The 23,189-nt window shown below is 36.0% G+C and overlaps 3 protein-coding genes across 3 annotated transcripts; 2 read left to right on the top strand and 1 right to left on the bottom strand.

Annotated features, from left to right (window-relative positions):
• Positions 1-5,062: 5,062 nt before the first annotated feature.
• LOC118028192 (galactinol synthase 2) lies at positions 5,063-6,698 on the top strand. Its single transcript, XM_035031736.2, has 4 exons — positions 5,063-5,549; positions 5,624-5,944; positions 6,033-6,167; positions 6,255-6,698. Exons 1-4 carry the CDS (start codon positions 5,217-5,219, stop codon positions 6,468-6,470), a joined length of 1,005 nt encoding a protein of 334 aa, XP_034887627.1. The 5' UTR covers positions 5,063-5,216; the 3' UTR covers positions 6,471-6,698.
• A 5,344-nt stretch (positions 6,699-12,042) lies between these two features.
• LOC118028014 (putative disease resistance RPP13-like protein 1) lies at positions 12,043-17,326 on the bottom strand. The gene is made up of 5 exons (XM_035031520.2): positions 13,186-17,326; positions 13,018-13,067; positions 12,832-12,932; positions 12,523-12,735; positions 12,043-12,411 (listed from the first exon to the last, which is right to left on the bottom strand). The coding sequence occupies exon 1, from the start codon at positions 17,191-17,193 to the stop codon at positions 13,186-13,188; it is 4,008 nt and encodes a 1,335-aa protein (XP_034887411.1). The 5' UTR covers positions 17,194-17,326; the 3' UTR covers positions 12,043-12,411; positions 12,523-12,735; positions 12,832-12,932; positions 13,018-13,067.
• Positions 17,327-21,059: 3,733 nt separating this feature from the next.
• Positions 21,060-21,605, top strand: LOC118028086 (cell wall / vacuolar inhibitor of fructosidase 2). Its single transcript, XM_035031613.1, has one exon. It carries the CDS (start codon positions 21,060-21,062, stop codon positions 21,603-21,605), a length of 546 nt encoding a protein of 181 aa, XP_034887504.1.
• Positions 21,606-23,189: the final 1,584 nt, after the last annotated feature.

Below are 23,189 nucleotides of genomic sequence, written 5' to 3'. Positions count from 1 at the left end.
AGCAAGCTGACGGTACTATGGTGCGTGTTTAGAAGGTGATTGTGATTATTTTTAAAGAGTGTTTTTTTAAATTATGTTAATAATTTTTTTTTTAAATTATTTTTAAAATCAACATATTAAAATAATTTAAAAATATCACAAATATATTAATCTAAAATAAAAAAAAAATTAAACTTTTTTAAAAAATACTTTTTATACAAGTGCCAAACACCCATCAGCTCAGACAAACTCTTGCCGAACATAAAAAGTCTTACAATGCTTTGAATTGGTATCCAGACTGAAAGTAAATTTCCATAAAAGCTCGGTTAATAAATATTCTAATTCATAAATACTCTTTTAATTTAATGATCTTATCTACCATATGTTAGGTATTGCCATTAGTGGGACTACCCCACCACCAAACAAAGTGGCCACCACCACCAAGCAAGTGGCAGCAGCCTTTGTTGAAGAAGATGGCAGCCACCCACTCCCATGTGCAGCTGCTGGAAAGAAGAAGAGAAGCCACCATCCTGCCTATAAATAGGCACCATACAAAGAGAGCAAAGGTGAGAGGGAGAATAACGTGAGTGTGTGAAAGAGTGAAGAGAAAGAGAAGAGAAAGGGTTGCTGCCATGGGCAGCAGCCCTGCAGCTGCAAGGGCAGCAGAGATGTGAGTTGAGTGGATGATCCTCCTCCATGTATTTATTGTATTCTTTCTCTACTCTAATAAAATGGACTCTCTCCCGTGGATGTAGGCGGTTTTGCCGAACCACGTAAAATATTGTGTCTCAGTGTGCTTATTCCTCCGTTGAGCATTCATCAGTACATCACTGGTCACCGGATTCCGCCCAACAATTGGTATCAGAGCATATGGTTAAAGTGGTGTTTGATTTTTGCTCAAAAATAAAAGTTATCAAAATTGTGTTTTGACCATACCACTGTGTAGAGGAGGACGAGACGAAGCCACTGGTGAAAACCGCGTCGAAATCGGACGCCGGACATGGCCACACGCGCCGTCACGCGCCGACGAAGAGACTGGCCACGCGCGCAGACGCGCGCCACGCGTCACACGCGTCTTCTTCGCCCGGATGGGCTGACCCGACCCGAATACCAGACGACCCGACCCACGTGTCTAACCCGGATAAGGATGACGTCATCATGACGTAATTTGTGACGTCATCATGCACAGTAAGCATGGCCCAAGATGACATCAGCATGATGTATTGGTGACGTCATCAAAACACAGTCAGCATGCCATGCCAGCAGACACGTCAGCACAGTGGGATCCACATGCCATGCCATCAGCCGCGAGCCGAGCCACGCCGAGCCGAGTTGAGCCGAACTGAGTTGGAACTGAGCTGAGCCGCGAGCCGAGGGATAGGATCCAGTGTAGCTGATCCTACGTGCAACCGGATCTGAGATTGAATCTGAGCCGTTTATCAGGCCAGAATTGTTTTGATCAAATCTTAGCCGTCTGAAGTGCGATTTGGACGATTCAAGACATGTTTCCAGCTAATTTGATCATTCCGGATGCAATGGTACGGTCCGATCGTTGAGATTCGAGACCGAAAATGGCAGTGGTGAATTATTGAAGAGAGATTGCCCGATCAGGAGGCATCTGAGGGTCATCATGGTGGTCGTTGAAGATGAAGAAGAAGAAGGTGCACATGTTTACCCAATTACATGTGCTTAACTGTTAAATGGGAAAATTTTAATGCCTTGATGGAAGGCAAAATTGGGACACTCAGGACACCCGAGATGTGGACGATTTGAGGTGTAGAGTGAAAACTGATGAAGACCAATCTTGTCGAATCTAAGCACTGGTAGTCTCGCCAGATGTTGAGAAATCATGTATTAAACCTGTATATCCCAGATCACTTGTAAAGGAAAGCTGCAACAAAGCTAGCAAATGGTTGTATATACGAAGAGACAGTACGATGGATAGATATGGCCTAAGAAGTTCTGTCTAGGAGATTGGGTTTTAAGCGGGACCAGTGTGACCCCTCCAATCTTTCCTGGGAACTTGCTTAGTGGAAGGATTATCCATACGGTACTATTTTCGTATATGTGATAGTTTGTTATGAAACTGTTGAAGACTAGCAAGATGACGGCACAAAGGAACAGTTGGGTTCCATATGATCAAGGATCTGATGGAGTGGTGATTTCTCCAAAGAAGTTAGATTCGATGACTGTGATTTCTCGAGGGGAGAATTGATGAAGACCCTGATAATGGAAGAGAAATACAGCAAGGGAATGAAGATTGGCACCCTATTTTGACTTGGACAGGTGTTGTGACAGGATGAGCTGCTGTCAAACATAAGCAAGGAATAGGGAGAAATCTGGAGAACAGAAATTGCACGAGGGCACATGGAGATTGTGCAGGAGTACCCGAAGGATCCTAACGAGGTACTGTAATGAGACAACAGGTGCAAGGAGAAGAAGAGTTCCCAGATGAAGCTCAGAGCAGAGACTGTTAAAGTTTGTACAACAGGAAGTCTTTTTTGAAGACAACAGGCAAAGACATTTCCAATGCATGCAAGGATGGAAAGAGAGCTGTTGCAGAGGCACCTAATTGAGGGGGTGCAAACGCCTGTGATAAAAGGCGACCGCCTATGATGAAAGGCGTAGACACCAAAGAGAGTGGTGTAGGTGGAGCTATCAAGCAGAAAGGCGTAGAAGCTGCAAACATAGAAATCGAGGTGGAGGATTGCGAGGAGTATACCACAACTTTCTCTTTCTATGTAGTCAGTGGCAGTAATCTCTCCCAAGTCCACATGGTGGTAGAGAATCTTGGAGCCACTAGAGTCATCCCCAATGAAGAAGGATGAGACCGCCCCATGACAGCGGGCGGAGACACCTTAGAGAGAAGGTGTGAGGGCTATGAAATGAGCCCAAGATCAGGTCGCCCAAGACAACGGGCGTAGACACCTCAGATGGAAGGTGTGGGCCACGATGTGAGCCCAGTTCAAACCGCCACATGACGACGAGCGGAGACACCTCATGAGAAGGTGTGAGGGCCAGGATAGGAGCCCAAGTTCAGAACACCCCAGAGCCGATGTGATGGCTAGATATAAGTGGACAGATGGATAGCCAATGAAGTGGCTATGATGAGTATGAAGACAAATGCAGGATTGACTTTCATGGATATTGCCCCCATGCTAAAGATCAATGAGCTAGAAGACATTTGCCTTGGACAATAAGTGTGTGACTTGTGGAGCATTAAGACGCGGCTGCTATGAAGGAGCAGAGGGCATGCGCAGGTTCCGGGAACGAGTTGACTCTTGTCAAGGTGGTGAGCTCGGTAATGGCATTGTAATACTCAGAGTATGGAGATAGATATGGATCAACCTTTAATGGGCTGCCCTCATGGTTAAAGGTGGAGAGCTACCTGGACTCTTACGACTAAGAGCGAGAGACTTATGGAGAAGTAAGGCGTGGTTCCTATGGTGGAACAGAGGGCAGGCGCAACTCCTGGATGAGTAGACTCTTGGAAGAGTGGTGGGCTTGTGATCATATTGAGATACTCAAATAATGACTGTCGCACTTGGAATATCCGTTTGAGGGGGTGTTGTAAGCCTTGGTGTGAGGCTTGATAAATCATTCCGGACCGAGCATAGTTGATACGCTCGAAGGGGAATGTTCCCAGAGACAAGCGTTAACACTCTTCAGATGTGATGTGTGAGACCATCTGGTTGAAGTGATCCTTTGGTGTAAGCAAGGGTGTGCTTTGGTGACTCTGGTGATTGAAAGGTTTGGCGAGTACCTGTAAACTTGGCCACAGACGCTCTCGGAATGGTAAGCTTGGAAAAGCTGCAGAATGCAAGCTTGTGCTGAAGAAGCAAGAGGACAATTGCCCACATAAATGGCAAAGGGGGTGATTGTTAGGTATTGCCATTAGTGGGACTACCCCACCACCAAACAAAGTGGCCACCACCACCAAGCAAGTGGCAGCAGCCTTTGTTGAAGAAGATGGCAGCCACCCACTCCCATGTGCAGCTGCTGGAAAGAAGAAGAGAAGCCACCATCCTGCCTATAAATAGGCACCATACAAAGAGAGCAAAGGTGAGAGGGAGAATAACGTGAGTGTGTGAAAGAGTGAAGAGAAAGAGAAGAGAAAGGGCTGCTGCCATGGGCAGCAGCCCTGCAGCTGCCATGGGCAGCAGCCCTGCAGCTGCAAGGGCAGCAGAGATGTGAGTTGAGTGGATGATCCTCCTCCATGTATTTATTGTATTCTTTTCTACTCTAATAAAATGGACTCTCTCCCGTGGATGTAGGCGGTTTTGCCGAACCACGTAAAATATTGTGTCTCAGTGTGCTTATTCCTCCGTTGAGCATTCATCAGTACATCACCGGTCACCGGATTCCACCCAACACCATATTACACCACCTAACAAAACTAGAAAGATTGAAAATAAGAAACACCATCGCTCCATTGAACCGTCGGTTCCTCTCATGGCAACCCATTTCGCCACGTGGTAAATCACTGTCCCTTACCTCAGATCTTGACACTTGTTATCAAAGGAAATCAGGACTCCCATGCATCTCGACACGCATTAGATTTCGTGGGACCAATTAACATGCCCCACAGCAAAAAGACAGACGTGTTTCTGCCCTCCACGTGTCCCACAGTGTTTCCACCTGGCAAATATTGTGGGATTTCCTTTTGGGATCTTAGTGGGTCCCCGTTGTATTAGACTTTTTGTTGCAGGAGGTAGGCCCTGGTCGGTGGTGTTTGGATATTGTAGGTAATCAAAAAATAATTATTTTAATTACCCATTTACTTAACAATGCAAACAAAATCATTCTAAAACGTCGGTGCTTACCTATAATTAAAAAACAAATCATGGTACATTTTATACAACTATAAAGTCATTAACTTTTTATATATATAAAATAATTATCCTATTTAAAGGCAAGAAATGAACTTGTCAAATGAGGACTTTTCTGGATTTTATAATACCATCACTTTAATTAATTAATTATATATCTTTCACTTATGTTAAAGAAACTAAAATGTAATGCATCCTCCAATCCCTATATATACACCCCCTCTCATCCCAAGAACTTCACTCAACCATAACCTTTCAAAGATCAAAGCAATACAGTTTGTGCAACCTGAAATTCTCTCTTCTTTTCTTAGTAAACAAACAACTTGTTTCAAAACCTTTTGATTTCTCTAGCCAAATTAAAACAACTAAAAAGTTTTGCACATCACATCTTTTGACTACTTTGATACCATGGCTCCTGATAATACTGCTACTCTTGCTAACAACACCAACTCCCTTGTCAAGCAAGCTAGCATTTCAAGTTGTGCATATGTTACGTTTTTGGCTGGTGATGGAGACTACTGGAAAGGTGTTGTAGGGTTAGCCAAGGGGTTGAGGAAGGCAAAGAGCAACTACCCTTTGGTGGTAGCTATCTTGCCTGACGTTCCTGAGGAGCACCGGAAGATACTTGCCTCTCAAGGGTGCATGGTGAGGGAGATTGAGCCTGTTAACCCACCGGAGAACCAGACCCAGTTTGCTATGGCTTATTATGTCATCAACTACTCCAAGCTTCGTATATGGGAGGTATGTATGCCTGTATAACACTTAATAGTATTATGTTATATGTAACTCCTAAATATTATTTTCTTTTATTACAGTTTGTGGAGTATAGCAAGATGATATATTTGGATGGTGACATCCAAGTGTTTGATAACATAGACCACCTCTTTGACATGCCTGATGGCTACTTCTATGCTGCGATGGACTGCTTCTGTGAGAAAACATGGAGCAATAGCTCCCAGTACAAGATTGGTTACTGCCAACAGTGTCCCGATAAGGTCCATTGGCCTGCTGAGATGGGTCCTAAGCCTCCTCTCTACTTCAACGCTGGCATGTTTGTTTATGAGCCCAACTTGTCTACATATCATGACCTCCTGGAGACCCTCAAAGTCACCCCTCCTACCCTCTTTGCCGAGCAGGTACATATTTATCTGTCTTGGTCAGAGCTTCTTGGCAGGAAAAATTGATCAGGCAGAAATTCTAAATTTAATTTCCTTTTCTTGGCAGGATTTCTTGAACATGTTTTTCAGGGATGTTTATAAGCCAATTCCTTCGGATTACAACCTTGTGTTGGCCTTGTTATGGCGCCATCCTGAGAACATCAACCTTGACAAAGTCAAAGTTGTTCACTATTGTGCTGCTGTAAGTATTCACCATGCACATATAAAACACAAAACATTATCCTTTCGGACATTAAGTACTGCTATGCTAACTCTCATGTTACTGCAGGGGTCCAAGCCATGGAGGTACACAGGAAAAGAAGATAACATGGACAGAGAAGACATCAAGATGCTGGTTAACAAATGGTGGGACATTTACCACGACGAGTCCTTGGACTACAAGAATACTGTGGTGGCTGCTGCTGGAGCTGAACTGCAACCATTCTTGGCGGCGCTAGCAGAAGCTGGTATTGCTCACTACATTACCGCCCCATCTGCCGCTTAAAGCTGGTGGATTGTGGAGCTAGTAGCCTTCTAAATTAGTCAAATTGTAGAGGAAAAACAGAGTCTTTTTTAGCTTCTTTTTTTTTTTTGTGACAGTTTGCTGGTTGTTAATATCCCCTATATTCATGAAGTGGGATAGTGTTCTTTTGAGTTTTCTTCCAAGTGTGGGAGGACCTTAATTCTATCCCTCATTTTGTAAATAAAACTATTATTCTCTGTATGTACACAATTTCTTTATATTGATCTCAAGCATAAATTAATGGCGGCGTAAATTGATCTCGATACGCATCAGAACTTGGAAGGTTTCAAAATTGGAGTTAATAGTCAAATTTGTTACTAAGCAACTGTTGATTAAGTCTTTGATTTTGCAAGTACAATTTAGAACCAACTTAAAACAAATGTAGAGGAAAATCAGAAAAAGTTACATATCCAAATCAATTAGTATCGATCGGCTGACTCCAAAAGCATGCTAAATGGTACAATAGTGTTGCATGCATGCTCTCTAAAAGTCCTAAGAATAATATTTCTCGAGTTACATAACACCTCTAGACGAGCATCAACAGTCCTGGCCAAAGGCTTACATAACCAAGTAAATGCAGGCCCTCTATCTTTTATGATGAGCTGCTTTTTTTTTTTTTTGTAGTTTCAAGAATTTGTAGCATTGGATGATCTAGGATGGATGGATCTTCCGCAATAGCTCTCATTAGCTAAGCAGAATCCATCTCTATATCTCCACAGATCATGTGTCAATATTTACATCTAAGACTATACCATATATATATACCTTTTAATATATCTATGTGTGTGTAGGCGTGGGTCGATGGGTGGTAAAAAAATAGAGGGTAAATATAGTTACTTTGAATCACATGAAGGCCTTGTTTGTTTCCTGGAAAGTAGTTTCTAGGAAACTATTTTCCAAACTTTCCTGTGTTTGTTTGTCATTAGTAAAGTTGGTCAACGGAAAACAATTTCGGGTCAGCGGAAAACACTTTCTAGTCAACGGAAAACACTTTCCAGTCAATTTTAGTCAAAAAAAAAAATTGACTTGGTTTTCAGGAAAGTGTTTTCCTTTTAGCTGTGTTTGTTTTCCGGAAAGTGGTTTCCGGGAAAGCACTTTCCAAACTTTCTTGTGTTTGTTTGTCAATAGGAAAGTTGGTCAATGGAAAACACTTTCCAGTAAAAGAAAAATTTGGCTTGGTTTTCAGGAAAGTGTTTTTTCTGAAAAATTTGAGGGGAAAACACTTTCCGGAAGTTGTGAAAAATTTAGAAATATCATTATTTGCTGATTATATCAAATTTGATCCTCAAACTTTTGATTACTATATATATTTTGTTTTGAATATTTTATTTTTCAATTTCATCTCTTAAAATTTTATTTTTATATTAACTTTGGTCCTTATTTTTATAATTGCTATTTGCTTTTTTCTTATCATTTTTTTTATTGAAATTTTTTATTTATCAAATTTGATCCTCATTCTTTTGATTGTTATTTATTTTATTTGAAATAATTTATGAAATGTTGATTATTATTATTTTAATTTCTTCATTTTTTTTTTTTTTAGATTTGATCCCTATTATTTTGATTATTATTTGTTTTATTTGAGATAATTTATGAAATTATATGAGATAATTTATGAAATTATATTTTTTTTTTCAATTTCATTCTCATTCAACTTTTTAATTTGTAAGATTTGTTCCTCATTATTTTAATAAACTTGAGAAAAATAAAATATTAATAAGTTATTTTCCAGCTCATTTTCCATAACATAACCAAACACTGGAAAGTGTTTTCCAGTTCATTTTCCATAACACTACCAAACATCGGAAAATACTTTTCCGGAATTCACTTTCCCCGGAATTCACTTTCCAAAAGGAATTCACTTTCCTGCAAACAAACGGAGCCGAAATAATGAATCAATTGTTGAATCACATGGAAAATAATATAGTTTTCACCACAGAATTTTATGTATCGCAATTCTATAGACAGTACAAATATTTTTAGAATATAGCACAATATGAGAGCATGATCATATATTCCAAAAGGTCAATTTAATTAAATATGCAGATATCAATATTTTAAATATTTATTAAAATTTTTAATGTGTAATATCAATACAAGGATGCTTCATTAAAATTTCAATTAGAACACAAATAAATTCAAATTAAAGAATACAGCATGGGAGCATGATCACAAGTCAAACTAATCACAACTATACTTCATTTCTTAGTTTTTAAAATTTAAATATTAATAACAACATTTTAATAAGATTTATTAATATATTTTAATACAATATCATATAAATACAAAGATGCATTATTAAAATTATAATTAGAAAAAACAAACTTAATCACAATTGAAACACAAACTAATTTAAACACATCCGTTAAACACTCAATCTTGTCAAATTCACAACCTTAACGAGTATTGATTTTCTTGGTCCAAAATAAAAAATTTATCTTGCTACTAAATAAATATTATCCATTTCAAAAATCAACCTTAACTAACCTTAGGTAACATGTTTGACCAACTAACCATACTTGAGAGCTTGCAAGACTGCCGACGTATAAAGAAAAAGGCCTACTAGATGCTCACGTGGCATTTGTGGTCTGGCACGAGGACAAAATTGCTTAGGTGTGGCTTCGGTATTAATGGTAGGCCTAGGCCGGTGGTACTTAATTACACTTTTACTCTCACTTTTTTTTTAGTTTTTGTTTTTAGTTTTTTTTTTAATATAATCTTTTTTTTACTACGTTCCCTAAGGAATAGGATAAAATAATAATATGAAATATATTGTTTAAAATAAAGTAACAAAATGAAGATGGAAGGATATTTTGTTATTTTGATGGAAACAATTTTATTTTTCTATTTTATATTTCTAAAGAAGCAGTAGATTAAAATTATCCAATTTATTTTTTTGTGTTTGGTTAATCTCTTAAAATAAAAAAGATATAAACATATTTAATTTATAAGCAGAAACAAAGAAATAAAATAAATATATCTTTAAAATAATTTTAAAGTAATTTTATATTCTTTTAAAATATGTATATAAAAAAACATATCCCTTTTCCTAATCAATTTGTCTTGCTGATCATATTTAGATATATACATTTCCGACTACTTCTTTTTCTTTTAATAGTTACTTTGTAAGATTAAGTTAAATCGCAAACCAAATCTTTTGCAATGAAATGTAATCAAATGAAACAATCAAAAGGTATATATTTCGGTTTAAGAAGAAAAATGAAATAATATTTAATGGTTTATCTTGCACTGTCCAATCCATGATTCTCTCGCAGCCCTTAGATCTTAATTATTTCTGGATCCATACCAACCGTTAAATCATCTAGATTCTCCATTAATCTCCTATATCTTTGGGATTTTTATCCTAAATGTCAACAATTAAAATTTGAAACAAATGATACGTCAAGGCTTTTACTAACCATATATAAATTCAAAATCTACTATTGTAATTAAATAGTGTCTTAGAAAAGAAGGGATAGATACAAAAATAACATAATCATATTTTATTATAGGAATTAAAATAATATTTAATGGTTTATCTTGCACCGTCCAATCCATGATTCTCTCGTAGCTACCATCATGCCCGTATTAGTTGGAATTCCAAATGTAGAATATGAGACATAATAAAGAGTATAATGGATCTTTCCCAAGAATTCAAGCTAGTCAAATTCACAGCACAAAGAGTATTAATTAAGTAATCGATTTTACCGGTCCAAGATCAAAACTTATCTTATACCAAGTCTATATATATATTATCCAATCTCAATCTCGGCTGAATCCAAATTTTGCAAGAACGCCGACAGATAAAATAAAGTTTTTGCAAAAAATGCATTGTTGTGGAGCTTATAAGAAATTGTGTGGAGAGATCACCACCCAATAGATGTGTGCCAGATGTAACATGTTTTCTCCAAGTTTCCAGTAACCTATATGTTTCTATTTTTGCATTATAAAAAAATAAATATTTTTCTTGCTAATCTATTACTTAGAGTTTGATTTCAATTTAGATTGAGTAATTTTATTGATTGAGTTACTATCTAGTTAATCTAATCAAATTTAATTACATCAATATTAAATAAAAAATTAAAATAAAATTAACAAACTTTGATTTATCTCATAAAATTCCCCCAAACAAAAAATTAAGTCATAATCAAGTAATTTTTTCACTTCGAAGTTCGAACATAGTCTAGTCTAACAAATTTGTTAGTTTGTTTGGAAATATGGTTATAATTAATTTTTAAATAGAGTGATGGTTTTCGAAACACGTATAAAAATGATTTCGTGGCTTAAACTGCGAGGGCTTTCGTGTCGGGTTAAGAGGGGTCCATGTGCTGTTAATGGAACTTGACTTTGAATTCAAGAGGACAATTTTAATTACCAGGTCTACAATTTCGTGGCTTAAAGCGCTCGTGGGCTTTCGTGGCTCAAATGACTTGGTTAACTACTACTAATAATTATTTTTAATTTATTTACACTTTTAATATTTCCATTTCTTATAATTTTATTTCTTTTCACAAAAATAAATTCAAGAGGACAATGGCATAGAATAAGAAGTAATATAATTCCTTAAACTGAAGAGCTAATGGTATTTTATGTTTTAGAAAAATGAATATAAAAGAATAATATCTAGATTGTTATTTTTATTTATATTATCATTAAATTTTATACAATAATTCAAATTTGAAAAAATCTAACCTAAATTAAATTTTAAATTAAATAATATGAAAATCACATAAAACATTTGCGTGCCCCGTCGCTCATGCCCGTGACCTTAGATTGCATCGTGCACTTGAACAGATCGAGTTATGACATAAATTTGTTACATAAGCCACAGTCTTTTGTCAAGTTCTTAGGCAGAAAGCTCTTTCTTTCGTTGTTTGAGTGAGGAAGAACAAATTAAGTGAATATCCTAAACTGCAGCTGCAGGAGGTCGGCAAGAGGAGGCAGAATCCTTGCAGCAATTGAAAAGGAAGGAAGAGGAAGTGTTCTACAAGGTAATATATATTATGCTTAAATAGACAAGATGTATTAAAGTTCAACGAACAATAAAAGAAAAATATAAAATACCTTTCAGAAACTTCTCTAAAACTATCTTTCACACAAGTAGGGCGCAAGGCATTGGAAAGAAAGTTGGTAATTCCAATTTTTTACTACAAAAATTATTCATTTATATGAATAAATATTTTTCTTGCCCTCTTATTTTAAGTTTAAATCTTATTCAAAGAAAATGGTGCCGAAACAAGATTGTGATAATTTTGATGACCATATATATATCATATAATTATTTTCTTTAATCCAGCAAGTAATTTCTCAATAATTAATAGGTCGGCTGAGTGGATCCTTCCCCTTCCCTACTTAGTAAGTAATAACTGAGGGCCTTAGCTTGGCGGTGGGAGGAGCTTGTCTCTTTTCGCTGCTCCTGAGTTTGAGTTCTTATGTGCATGTCTGTCATCCCCGCGGTACCTTACATGCCCACTGGGTTTGCAGGGTGTTCAGTGGACTGTGGGATTAGTCGTGGTGCGCGCAAGCTGGCCCGGACACCCACATAAATAATAAAAAAAAAGTAATAACTGAGAGAGGGGCAGTGGAAGTTCAAGTATAAATGACAATGAGTAGAAATTTATAAATTCATATCTTATTTATATTTTGGATATAATATATATTTGAGTGTGTACAGTTATGGGACTGGCTGATTCTTCGTTGGGACCATGAAGGCTCACAAGTCGTTTTGCAAGCTTCTGTTTTCAGAGGTCAATGCTTAATCTCCCCCTGGAATCTTCTGTCCAATTTGAGTTTTCTCCAGATAAACCATATTGATCTCATGGCTTCCACAGTCTTGATCCCTGAACCATCTTGAACATCATCATGAGACACGGAATAAAATTGAATTTACATAATCCATTGGCCTCTTCAATACCTCTGGGACCTAATAGAGCAGAAAAGAAACGGTAGAGAAATTATATCAGATAATTGAATGGAAGAGAATGTGGAATTATGGTAGGAAAGGGGAGTGTAAGATTGAGCTGAATAAAATTACCAAAACAAGTTCTGCTTGTACATGTATATTCACCAGTAAACATAGAACTTCTTTCAACCTTACATAAGGAACGTACACCGAAGATCTTCTCATCAATGGCCTGAAGCACGAGATTCAGACAAGCATCTAGTTCTAACACGTTCTGAAAGAAGCAAGTCTACACATGAAGCTTTTCTCTCGTAAGAGCTGAGCAAAATGGCTTGCTAGAGAATGCTGCAGATGAATCAAACCAGAAAGAAAGACTTCGGAAGTTCAATCTACTTGTTGCGGTTCAGAATACAAAGTGCAAATAGGGAAAACTGAATTTACCTGGGGCACCCAGAATTCCAGTTCTCCTGCTATATGGGATATAAGAATATGCTGATCTAAACTGATTTGAGGTCAGAGTTTAAGTTTCAATGGCATAAATGCTGTAAGAAATTCGTAAGACATTATTAGCAAAAATTGGAGGTGAGCAATGAAAGTCAGCAGTAGGAAAATATCTGCATGACAAACCTGTAAACACTCTGTCTCCCCAACAGGCCGTTCATGATTAAAATGAAATGCTGCCACAAATGACAGAATTAATAACAGAGAATTAATCTAAAAGTACACAAAAAGAAGCTTAACAAGAAAAAAGATGAGAAAGGAGAAATTTTGAGTTGAAATTCAGATAAGCAATACCTAAGGTTGATGGATCTTGTATCCATTAATATGCACGTTGGGGATGTGAGTAATCTTGAGCCAATCTACCCCTATTCCCTGTTGACATCTTTGATCCAGCAAAGGACACCGCCAGATTTCAAGAGAAGAAAGGGAGGAGGGGAGGCCTTCTTCTGGCATGGACTGTAGATTAGGGCAGTCTGTGATGGTCAATTGTCCAAGAGAAGTGAGGTGTTGAAGCCCCGAGTAGTTCAGGGATTTCAGAGTTTTAAGACTCCATATTTCAAGAGAGGCAAGAGATGAGGGCAGCAGCATCTCCTCTGGGAAGGATTCCACACTTTCGTCAACACCAACAGTGAATTTTGAAAGAGAAGGGAGCGATTGCAAACTCCATTGCATTCTGGCTGCAATGAGTTTGCTGCAATTTTCAATATAAAGTGATTTTAATGTAGAGGGCAGACCCCCTTCTGGAAAGAACTCAAGTTTTGGAAGGAGGAATAATCTCAAATCTTCAAGGGATGGGAGGAGGGAATTCATATGCTCAGGCAAGGACTTCAAATTTGCGCAATCAAACAACTGAAGCTCTGTCAAACATGAGGCAGGTAATCCTCCTTTCGCGAAAGATACTAATTTAGGGCATTCCCATATTTTCAACGAATGAAGAGAGGTGAGATCCTCTAGAGGTCCTTCATGTTCACAATGAGATTCCAAATTTGAACATGTAGAGATCCTGAGAGTCTTCAACCTAGGGAACAAATCCAGCTGGAAGCACTTGAGTGAATCACAATTTTCCATTTCAATTTCTTCTAAAGTGGTGAGAAAGGAACCAATTTGCTCCATTTCTTTTGGTATGGAATCTATGGAATAGAATCGATAAACTTTCAGGCTGTGCATCCCAGAAGGCAATCTGCCTAGCAGCAGATGACGAGAATCATCATCTAATTTTAATTCATCAATGATTGGACATCTTGGAATTGAAGTTACAAGCTGCTTGCATCCCTCGATCTCAAGTGTTGTTAAAGATGGAAGGAGGTGATTGGACAGCACCTTTCTTAGGTTGGGGCAGCCGCTCATGCAAAGCTTTTGAAGACAAGGGAAAGCTTGCATGCCTGGATCTGAAATCCATTCACGCCATTCAGGCATCATTGAAAGAGTTAGACTTTCAAGGGATCCAAATGGCTTCCTCACGGACATGCAACTTCCGTAGAACTCAGGACCCACAACCGCAAGTCCCTCAAACCCTCTTACCAGGAGTTCTTTCAAAGACCCTAACTGCCCAAGTGTTGGTAAGGACGTGCAGTATTTACATCGGCTGAGCTCCATGGATACTATTCTTGAGAAAGAAGAGTCTCCTACCCAATCTGAAAACCTTGTACCCCCATAACCATAGATATAAAGATACTCCATATTTACATCAGGCTCTAATTTGTCAAGTACATGCCTTACATGTCCAGAGTCATTAGGATCACCATCCCACATCAAATTCAAAGTCTTGAGATGCTTCATACCCTTCACATTGTCATGTAGAGCATCTGGAGCACTCCCAACATTTTGCAGGTTCCAAATATTTAGTCCTCCCTGTAAATGTTGAAGCTTCCCCAACTCTTGAATGCTAGAACCAGTATCTTTTCCTAGAAAGAAATCACTTAGGATTTGGAGCTTTGTTAGTTTACCCATATGCAGCGGCATCTTCGACAATTTTGTTCCTTCGATATCAAGATGACTCAAGTTGATTAGCCTTCCCAAATCATCTGGTAGCTCAATCAGATCTTTGCATGACCGCAAGATTAAAGTCTGCAAATTACACAAGCCTCCCATGGATGCTGGTAACATTTTGATCGTTGTGCCTTTAAGAGTCACATATCGCAAGTGCTTCAAATTGCCAATTAAATGAGGCAGTCTGACAAGGTTTCTGCAATCTTCCAAGACTAATGTTTGCAGATTATACAATGTACACATGGATTCAGGTAACCTTTTGATTTTTGCACCTTTAAGACTGGCATATAGCAAATGCTTCAAGTGGCCAACTGAATCAGGCAGCTCAACAAGCTCTTTACAATTTTCCAGGATTAATGTCTGCAAATGGTATGCAGTACTCACAACTTCAGGTAACCTTTTTATTGATGTAGCGGAGAGATTAAGGTATCGTAAATGTTTTAACTTGCCCATTGAATCAGGTAACTCAACCACGTTGGAATAGTTAACCAAGGATAGCACTCGTAAGCGTGTAAGCCTTGGCAATAAATCATGTGTTACCTTATTATCGATTTGGTTGCGTGGTCTTGGCACCGGTAAGATATTGATTTGGTTGCGTAGCCACGCTTCTGACAATGGTAAGAAAGTGCGCAAAAGCTTGGCATCATAAATACCCTCAAATTTTTGACAAGAATCGTCTCTTGTTACTGCATAAGACAAATGACGAGTCCTATCTGTGATCTTGTTTGAATCTTCGCCTTCCAACCTGAAGCAAAATTCTCTAGCTACATATCTAGCCAAGTCATTTATGAGGTCATGCATTACAAATAATGGATCCCCGCTTGATCCTTGAAAAACTGACCTTGATTTTCCACTAGATTGCTGGAAAAATGACCTTGAAACAAGATCATGAAAGAACTCATTTCCTACTTCTTCCATCTCCTTATTTCTTTTAGGTGGAACTAGAAAGCCCTCTGCCATCCATAAACGGATCAATTCATCCTTGTTAAATTCATGATTCTCTGGAAATATTGCACAGTAAGCAAAGCATTGCTTCAGCTGTGGTGGAAGATAGTGATAACTCAATCTGAGAACAGGAAGAATATCATCATTCGGCAAATCCCACATGTTGCTCTTCAAGATCTTCTCCCATTCCTTAGCATCTCTTTTAAAGCGTAGGAGACCTCCCAGGGCTTTTGCAGCTAAAGGTAACCCTTTGCACTTTCTTACCACTTCTTTACCTATTTTTTCCAAGTCTGGACGTGCACTGCAACTTCCATCATCAAATGCATGTTTTGCAAACACCAACCAGCAATCATCCGCAGTCAATTCCTGTAGGCGATGGGCTGCAACAGTGGCCTTGACCGATGCTACGCTTTCAATTCGTGTTGTAACAAGGATCTTACTTCCATGTAACAGAGACTTGAAAGGTGTCAACAGAAAATCCCATTTTCCCCAATCATTGCTCCAAACATCATCTAAAACAAGCATAATTTTTTTCCCTGTTGATTCCTTCTCTAACTCGCAGTGAAGTTGATCTCCAGTCATTGTATCACAATTAATGGAACCAGCCTTCTTAAGAATATCTTTGATCACCTTGAGAACATCGAATTCTTCCGAAACACAGATCCATACCTTCATATCAAACTGCTCTCCTACTCTGCTATCATTGTAAACAAGCTGAGCAAGAGTGGTCTTACCAACCCCAGCCATACCTACTATGGGAATCACATCTAGCCGTTTGCCATTTTCAGTTGCAGATAGTACCAGTTTCATTATGGCTTCCTTATCTCCATCCCTACCATATACCCCGGATTCATCCACAAGAGAAGTTGTTGGTATTCTCTGTGATGATGCTTTCTCAACAGTACCCTCTCTCAGACCAAGGGCATCCTTTTGTTGTACCAAGTACTCAAGCATGTCAACGATCTCTCCTAACTTTGTCTCCATGTCTTCCTTTACTTTCTGAAATGAGAAACGAGCAGATAAAAAGCCTCTCACCTGATCTGCACTAGATTGAGAGCCAACTTCCACCTCCGATCGCAGAGCTTCATAAGCAATCTCATCCAACAAATCATCAGCTTCATATACAGCATCTTTGAGCTCGTTGACCCACATCTCAACAGCTGGCTTGGCTATTTGCTTCTCCTCCGCATCATCAAGTACCCCGTTAACAGAAATCATAAGTACCTTCAACTTCTTTAACAACCTATCATTGAGTTTTCGGTCTCTGAAGAAGCCTACAACCTCGCGAGAAGCCATTCTGTCGAACAAAACCTGAAGGAAGGCTGACAGAAATGAACCTCCAATGGCTAATGCAGTTGCAGAAGCCATGGTTTGGTTATTCTACTGTTAGCAAAAGGCTAGTTTGTAAGGGTCAAATGAGAAATCTGGTGAAGAAAAAAATAAAGGAAACATAGCCACAGGCAAAGGTTAAGATGACGAACAGTGTTGTGCTTCCTTGACAGCTTGACTTGGAACATTATTGCGGGCTGGGCCAGATGTTAAAGACACCTCAGCGCTCAGAAGTGGACAAAAGCAAAGGCTCTGGCCTCATCCCACCACAGATCTCACATCCCCTTGTTCTTGAGCCACTTCAGTGATATATATATATATATATGGGTGGATGTTGTGACTCGCGAGTGCTGTTGAGTTTTGGCAGCGCCACATATTTGGGACTTGAAAGTTGAATGTAGCAAATGCAACAAAGCAGCTCCAACGAAAATGAAAACAACTCTCAAGTTTCAATGGTTTACTTATCAAATGTGAATTATGAATCATGTAAAAGCTTGCCTGAGTCTCGTATAACACCATGAATCATGAAAAGAACAAGAATTCGAGTGTAAGTTTGGTATTGCAGTGTGGAGTCTTTTTTTTAAAAAAATGTTTTTCTATTGAAAATATATTAAAATATTTTTTAAAAAGTTTTTATTTATTTTTTACATTAACATATTAAAAAACATAAAAAAAAACGTATTAATTTCATATTTTTTTAAAATAAAAATATTTTAAAAAAAAAAATTATCCAGAAGATTAAGATTAAAGAAAATATCATTCAATCTAAACAAAAAATATTCTTATCATTTTTATTAATTCTTTTCTCTTTTATTTTTATATCTATCTCTTCTTGTGAGTTTTATAAAATAAAATATTGGTAGTTAATAATCCATAAATAGTTTAATAAGCATAGAATTTACTATTTATATCCTTATCCTTGGTATCTTATCAAAAACATCTAACTATTGAATTTTTTTCATATCTTTATATATATAAAAAAAAAAAGTCATCTTTTCCTCTAAAATACTTATATATATATATATATATATATATATATATATATATATATATATTATAATCTCATAAAATCACTCAGAAAATTAATATAAAAAAAACTAGTCTATTTAGTCAATTAATATATTTTAATTAACCAGCGAGTTTTGGGTGAACGGATAAGGGTAACGTTGTCACTTTTTGAGAAGTAGAAGGGTAACATTGGGAACATTTAAACTGCAGAGGCTAAAGTGAAATATGGATAAATCTATATGGATTAAAACGAAGTTTACCCTTTTTTGATACGCTGAATCTCCCTTTCCAAATGAGATTACTCTCCGTTTTTCTTCTTTCTAATTATAACCTTAAGCTGTTATATTTTAGAGCAGTGTTTAAAGAAGCTACCACCAGAATAGCAGAAAAGAGGGTTAGAGCTGACGAATTAAGTCATTTTGTTCTGTACTAATCTTTGTCAGGTTAGTACGTAGAACTAGAATGTTAGATGTCGATGATTCTGTAGAATGCTCCTTCCAGACCAGCTGTTAATACGTTGGAGAAGGTTCATGCTGGCTATTGAAATGAAAGGTAAGTTTCCTTCCTTGTTACCAAGACCTGCAAGCCATGCTTGAAAAGCCCCATCGACTATTGACTTACATGTGAGTAACTTTCATTCAATCCCATTAAGAATTGATAAACATGCTGCTGGTGGTGATAAGACATCACTGGTAATTTGCTAACTCATCCCACAATCTTTCATGACAGTAAAGTATGAGCTGACTGAATTATTTTCTTGTGACACGTAGGAGATAGATTTCTGGAGCTAAAAGATTTGTGGCCTATTATGTTAGAAAACCGATCCTGAAAATCATTCCATATTTCAAAAGCATTATCAATGTAAATGATGTTTTTTACAATCTTTATTGAAATAGAGTTGAGTAGCCATAAAAGAACCATATTATTGCAACAAGATCATGCCAAATCTTGAGAATCATAAAGATTGGATGGTTTAGGCAAAGTGCCATTAACAAAATTGAGTTTGTTTTTGACTAATAAAGCCATCATCATCGCTCTTTTTCATGAGTTGTAATTGTCACCATTGAGTGGTTTTCAAACAATCATGGCTATAGAATTGTCAGAATGATGCAAGAAGAAGGGATTGGAAGAATCCATTTCTTATGTAGGGTTGGTATTTTCAGCCATTACTAAGAAAATAAAGAATTGATGAAGAGGATGAAGATGTGGAAATAATCCTTCAAAAAAAAAAAATACCATGATACCATATTAAAATAACAAAGAGAAGGAAAAATGATGAACTGAATGATATACACTGTATTTCTTTTCAATCAACTATTACATTGTTTATATAGGCTCATTCCTGTAAACATGAATGAGCAAATAATAATTAACAGAGTAACTGATTATGTTAACAGCTAACTAATTCTTCTAACAATTTTAATTAACTTTAACTGCTTTAACAACTTTAATTACCATATAGTTGCGTGCTGAAGACGTCAACTAAAGATTGCAGGATTGATGTATGTCTAGACTAGTTTGCACAATATCAAATATTTGGTGAAAAAAACTATCATGTATGTGGAATTTGATGTATCATGGATGATGAATAGGGGATAAAATCTCTTTTCTCTTCTTTATTGTTGCATAATTTTTTCTTTCAAGATTATTGAGCGTTATGATGGAGTGAGTTGAAGAGGGGCTCGGGTGTTGTTAATGGTAATGGAGTTAGAGGAATTGATGTTGTTTGTGGTTTTGAAGGAGATAGAAGAAAAATAACAATCATTTAAAATTTATTTTTAACATTAATTTATTAAAATAATTTAAAAATATTAAAATAATTAATTCAAAACAAAAATAATTCAATTACTTTTAAAATCACGGTATCACTGCAAAACAAACACTGCCATAATAAAAAATCAAGAGCCGATTATTTTCCAATTTTACCTATACTAATTAATTGACGAGTATTTTTAAAGTATATGCCGATTGATTTCTGATTATTTGAAGATTAAATTCTCATTTTATTGGCCGAGTTTTTGAAACATACTAATTGGAAACTGATGATAGAGTATTATATCATTGGAAATTAGTTAGATTGTTGAAATTAGTTAGATTTGACATTATGTGAGATATGGAATTAAGATGAGGGACTGATTAATTTCCAGTATAGGTTCATTATATTTTAGAAAAAAAAATCAAATATGGAAATCCATTTTCGGATTCATTTGAATTAGGAAAGAAATATAGCAATCTCTAAATTTTCTCCTCGTTTACTCTTGAGTAATTAGTAGTAATCTAAAATAAATTTTATTTCCTTTACTTATTGTGAGGAATTAAATTTTAACTTCACTTACTTCTTTCACTTCCATCAACCCATCACTAGTTTTTTTTTCTGTTAATATAATTTCCCGAATTAAAAAAAATATTTACTACATCAAAACATTACATTAGTAATTACAATAAAAAATAAAAGAAAATAACACGTTGCCTACAGTATCTCCATGACCATATATTAGCTAGGAAATAAATCAACTTCTCTCCTTTTCATACAAAAATCTTTCATCTTTTACAAATATAATTATTTTTAGCGTTTTAAAACTAATTAATGACTAGATATAGGATGATTTCTCCTTCCATAATTCCTTGAACCATAATCTCAAAGTGGCAGGTTAATTTACCGTATAATTTCTTTAGCATATGGGGCTTGATCATGCTTTCAACTCTTTCCTTCTTAATTTTCAACTCTTTCCTTCTTAATTTTCAACCCTTTGCTTTACTCGCAACATCTTCTGAAACTTATATTTTCCTCAATAGACTTTCACACACATATATATAAACAGGCAAAGGCATTCACCACAGTACTCTCCTCTGTTGCATATATCACATCACTATATTCTAATTCTAGCAGCAGAAACATGGCCTTTTCTCACTGTTTCTCCCTATTTTTTCCACTTCTAGTCATCATTCTCCTGACCAACCCTACCTTAAGTGAAGCCCAAGATTCCCAAGTTTTAATCGACGAAGTATGTCGACAAATGGAAGACTATGGTTTCTGCAACAGGGTTTTCCATGAGAACATGAAAAGCCCGTCAATAGACTATGTTGGTCTCACAGCGATAGCAATGGACCAGACAATAACAAACGCAACCAACACTTACGAGTATATTTTGGATCTTCTAAGGAACACAACTGACCAATCATTGAGGAATGTTCTTGTTGCATGTGAAAATGCTTTTGCTATAGTGAAGTCGTCTTTCGGGGATGCCCTGCAATCTTTTAACAGGAAAGATTATGATGATATGTTCAAGCTTGAACGGGATGCACCGAGAGCACAAGCCAGCTGTGAAACTAGTTTCATTGCACCACCAAGTCCTCCAAATCCTTTGGCTGAAAGGAATAGGGAGATGAGGATTCTGATTACCATGGCTATTGTCTCTGGAAAAGAAATACTAAAGCGTTGATGTTTTTTGTTAGGCTTGTTAATCTGCGAGCAACCCTTCTCTAGTTTTAAAGCGTATTCGTTCATTTATATCGGTGGATTTATCCTCCAAGGAATAAAATTTGAACCGTTCGTTTATTTTGATTCTTTCTCTTCCCAACTTTTTTCTTTTTGAGATTATATATATATATATATATATATATATAATATATATATATATATATATATATATATATATATATATATATTGTTTCGAACTTGAAAATAAGTGCCAAAATACAATACAAATCCGAGTGTCATGCCTCTTTTATAAGTTGAGGGATTCTAAGTGAAATCCAAAATCCATAATTAAATAACAATAATGATATAAAAGTGAAGGATAAATAGTTTGTTATGAGTAAAAAAACTTTAAAAGACTAAAAACACTATAAATATGAGAATTAATTTAAAAACACTTAATTTTATTTAATTATATTCTCACTTCTCAAAAAGCTATTATAACCATTTATATAGAGAAAAACATTAATAATATTAAATATAAAAATAAAAAAATAAAGATAACTATGAAAAATATCTATTTTTCTAAAAAGATCTTATATTAGACTTTCTAGATCGAAAAGAACTCATTCTCGAGTTCAGTTTTCAGTTAAAAAATTATTCTTTTTTAATATTATTTTATATGTGTAAGCCACTCCATCATGGATTCCTAACCATTAGGATTTTAATTAAAAATAATTAATGTAGAAAAAAAAACATTACAATTAGGTACTGGACATCTTTTTTATGAAGGAAGAACTTCTTTGTATTCTATTATACAACCTCTTGCAACTAAGATTATTTTACAACATATAGCAAAGCAAAATAATCATTAAAGATTATTGGATTATAATACCAATCAACGCCGGCAAAAGTGAAGGATAAAAAATTGTTACAAGTCAAAAATCTTAAAAACTAAAAACATCATAAATATAAAAAAGACTTAAAATATTTAATTTTATTTCTTTATATTTCCACTTGCTAAATAGATATTAATTCTTTACATAGAAAAAAAACTAAAAGACCCTAATAATATTAAATAGAAAAATAAACTAAGAAAAATATATATTTTTCTAAAAAGCTACCGCGTCAAATAATTTTATTTAATTATAAATCAATTTTTAATCGACCTAAACAAGCACAAAAGGATAGTGGGTGTACCAAAAACACATGAAAAAAAAGAAAAAAGTACAGGAGTTTCTCTTTGGCTCTTTAATTTGCTATGAGTAATTCATTCTGGCCTCGACATGTCCCGGGTTTGGCAAGACCAGCTTTACATGTACCGACCCATTAACCAACATAATTACAATACAAGCTATGATGCTAGCTTTATTACTGATTCAAGCCTATTAAATGTGTGTTTAATAACGTGTTTCAACTATTTTTTTTCAAATTAAAAGGTATTAAATTACTAATTTTTAGATGTTTTTTTTTTATGATTCTATTATGCTATGTTAAAAAGTTTAAAAAAATATACAAAATATTATTGAAATATATTTTCAATTAAAAAATACTTTTAAATATTATTATTTAATTTCATTACAAACACACAGTAATTGTCGTTTCCCAT

Source organism: Populus alba, chromosome 5 (genome assembly GCF_005239225.2).
Source record: "Populus alba chromosome 5, ASM523922v2, whole genome shotgun sequence".
NCBI classification, from domain to species: Eukaryota; Viridiplantae; Streptophyta; class Magnoliopsida; order Malpighiales; family Salicaceae; genus Populus; species Populus alba.
Note: the sequence above shows the minus strand (reverse complement) of the source record. Positions and strands in the feature narration are given on the sequence as shown.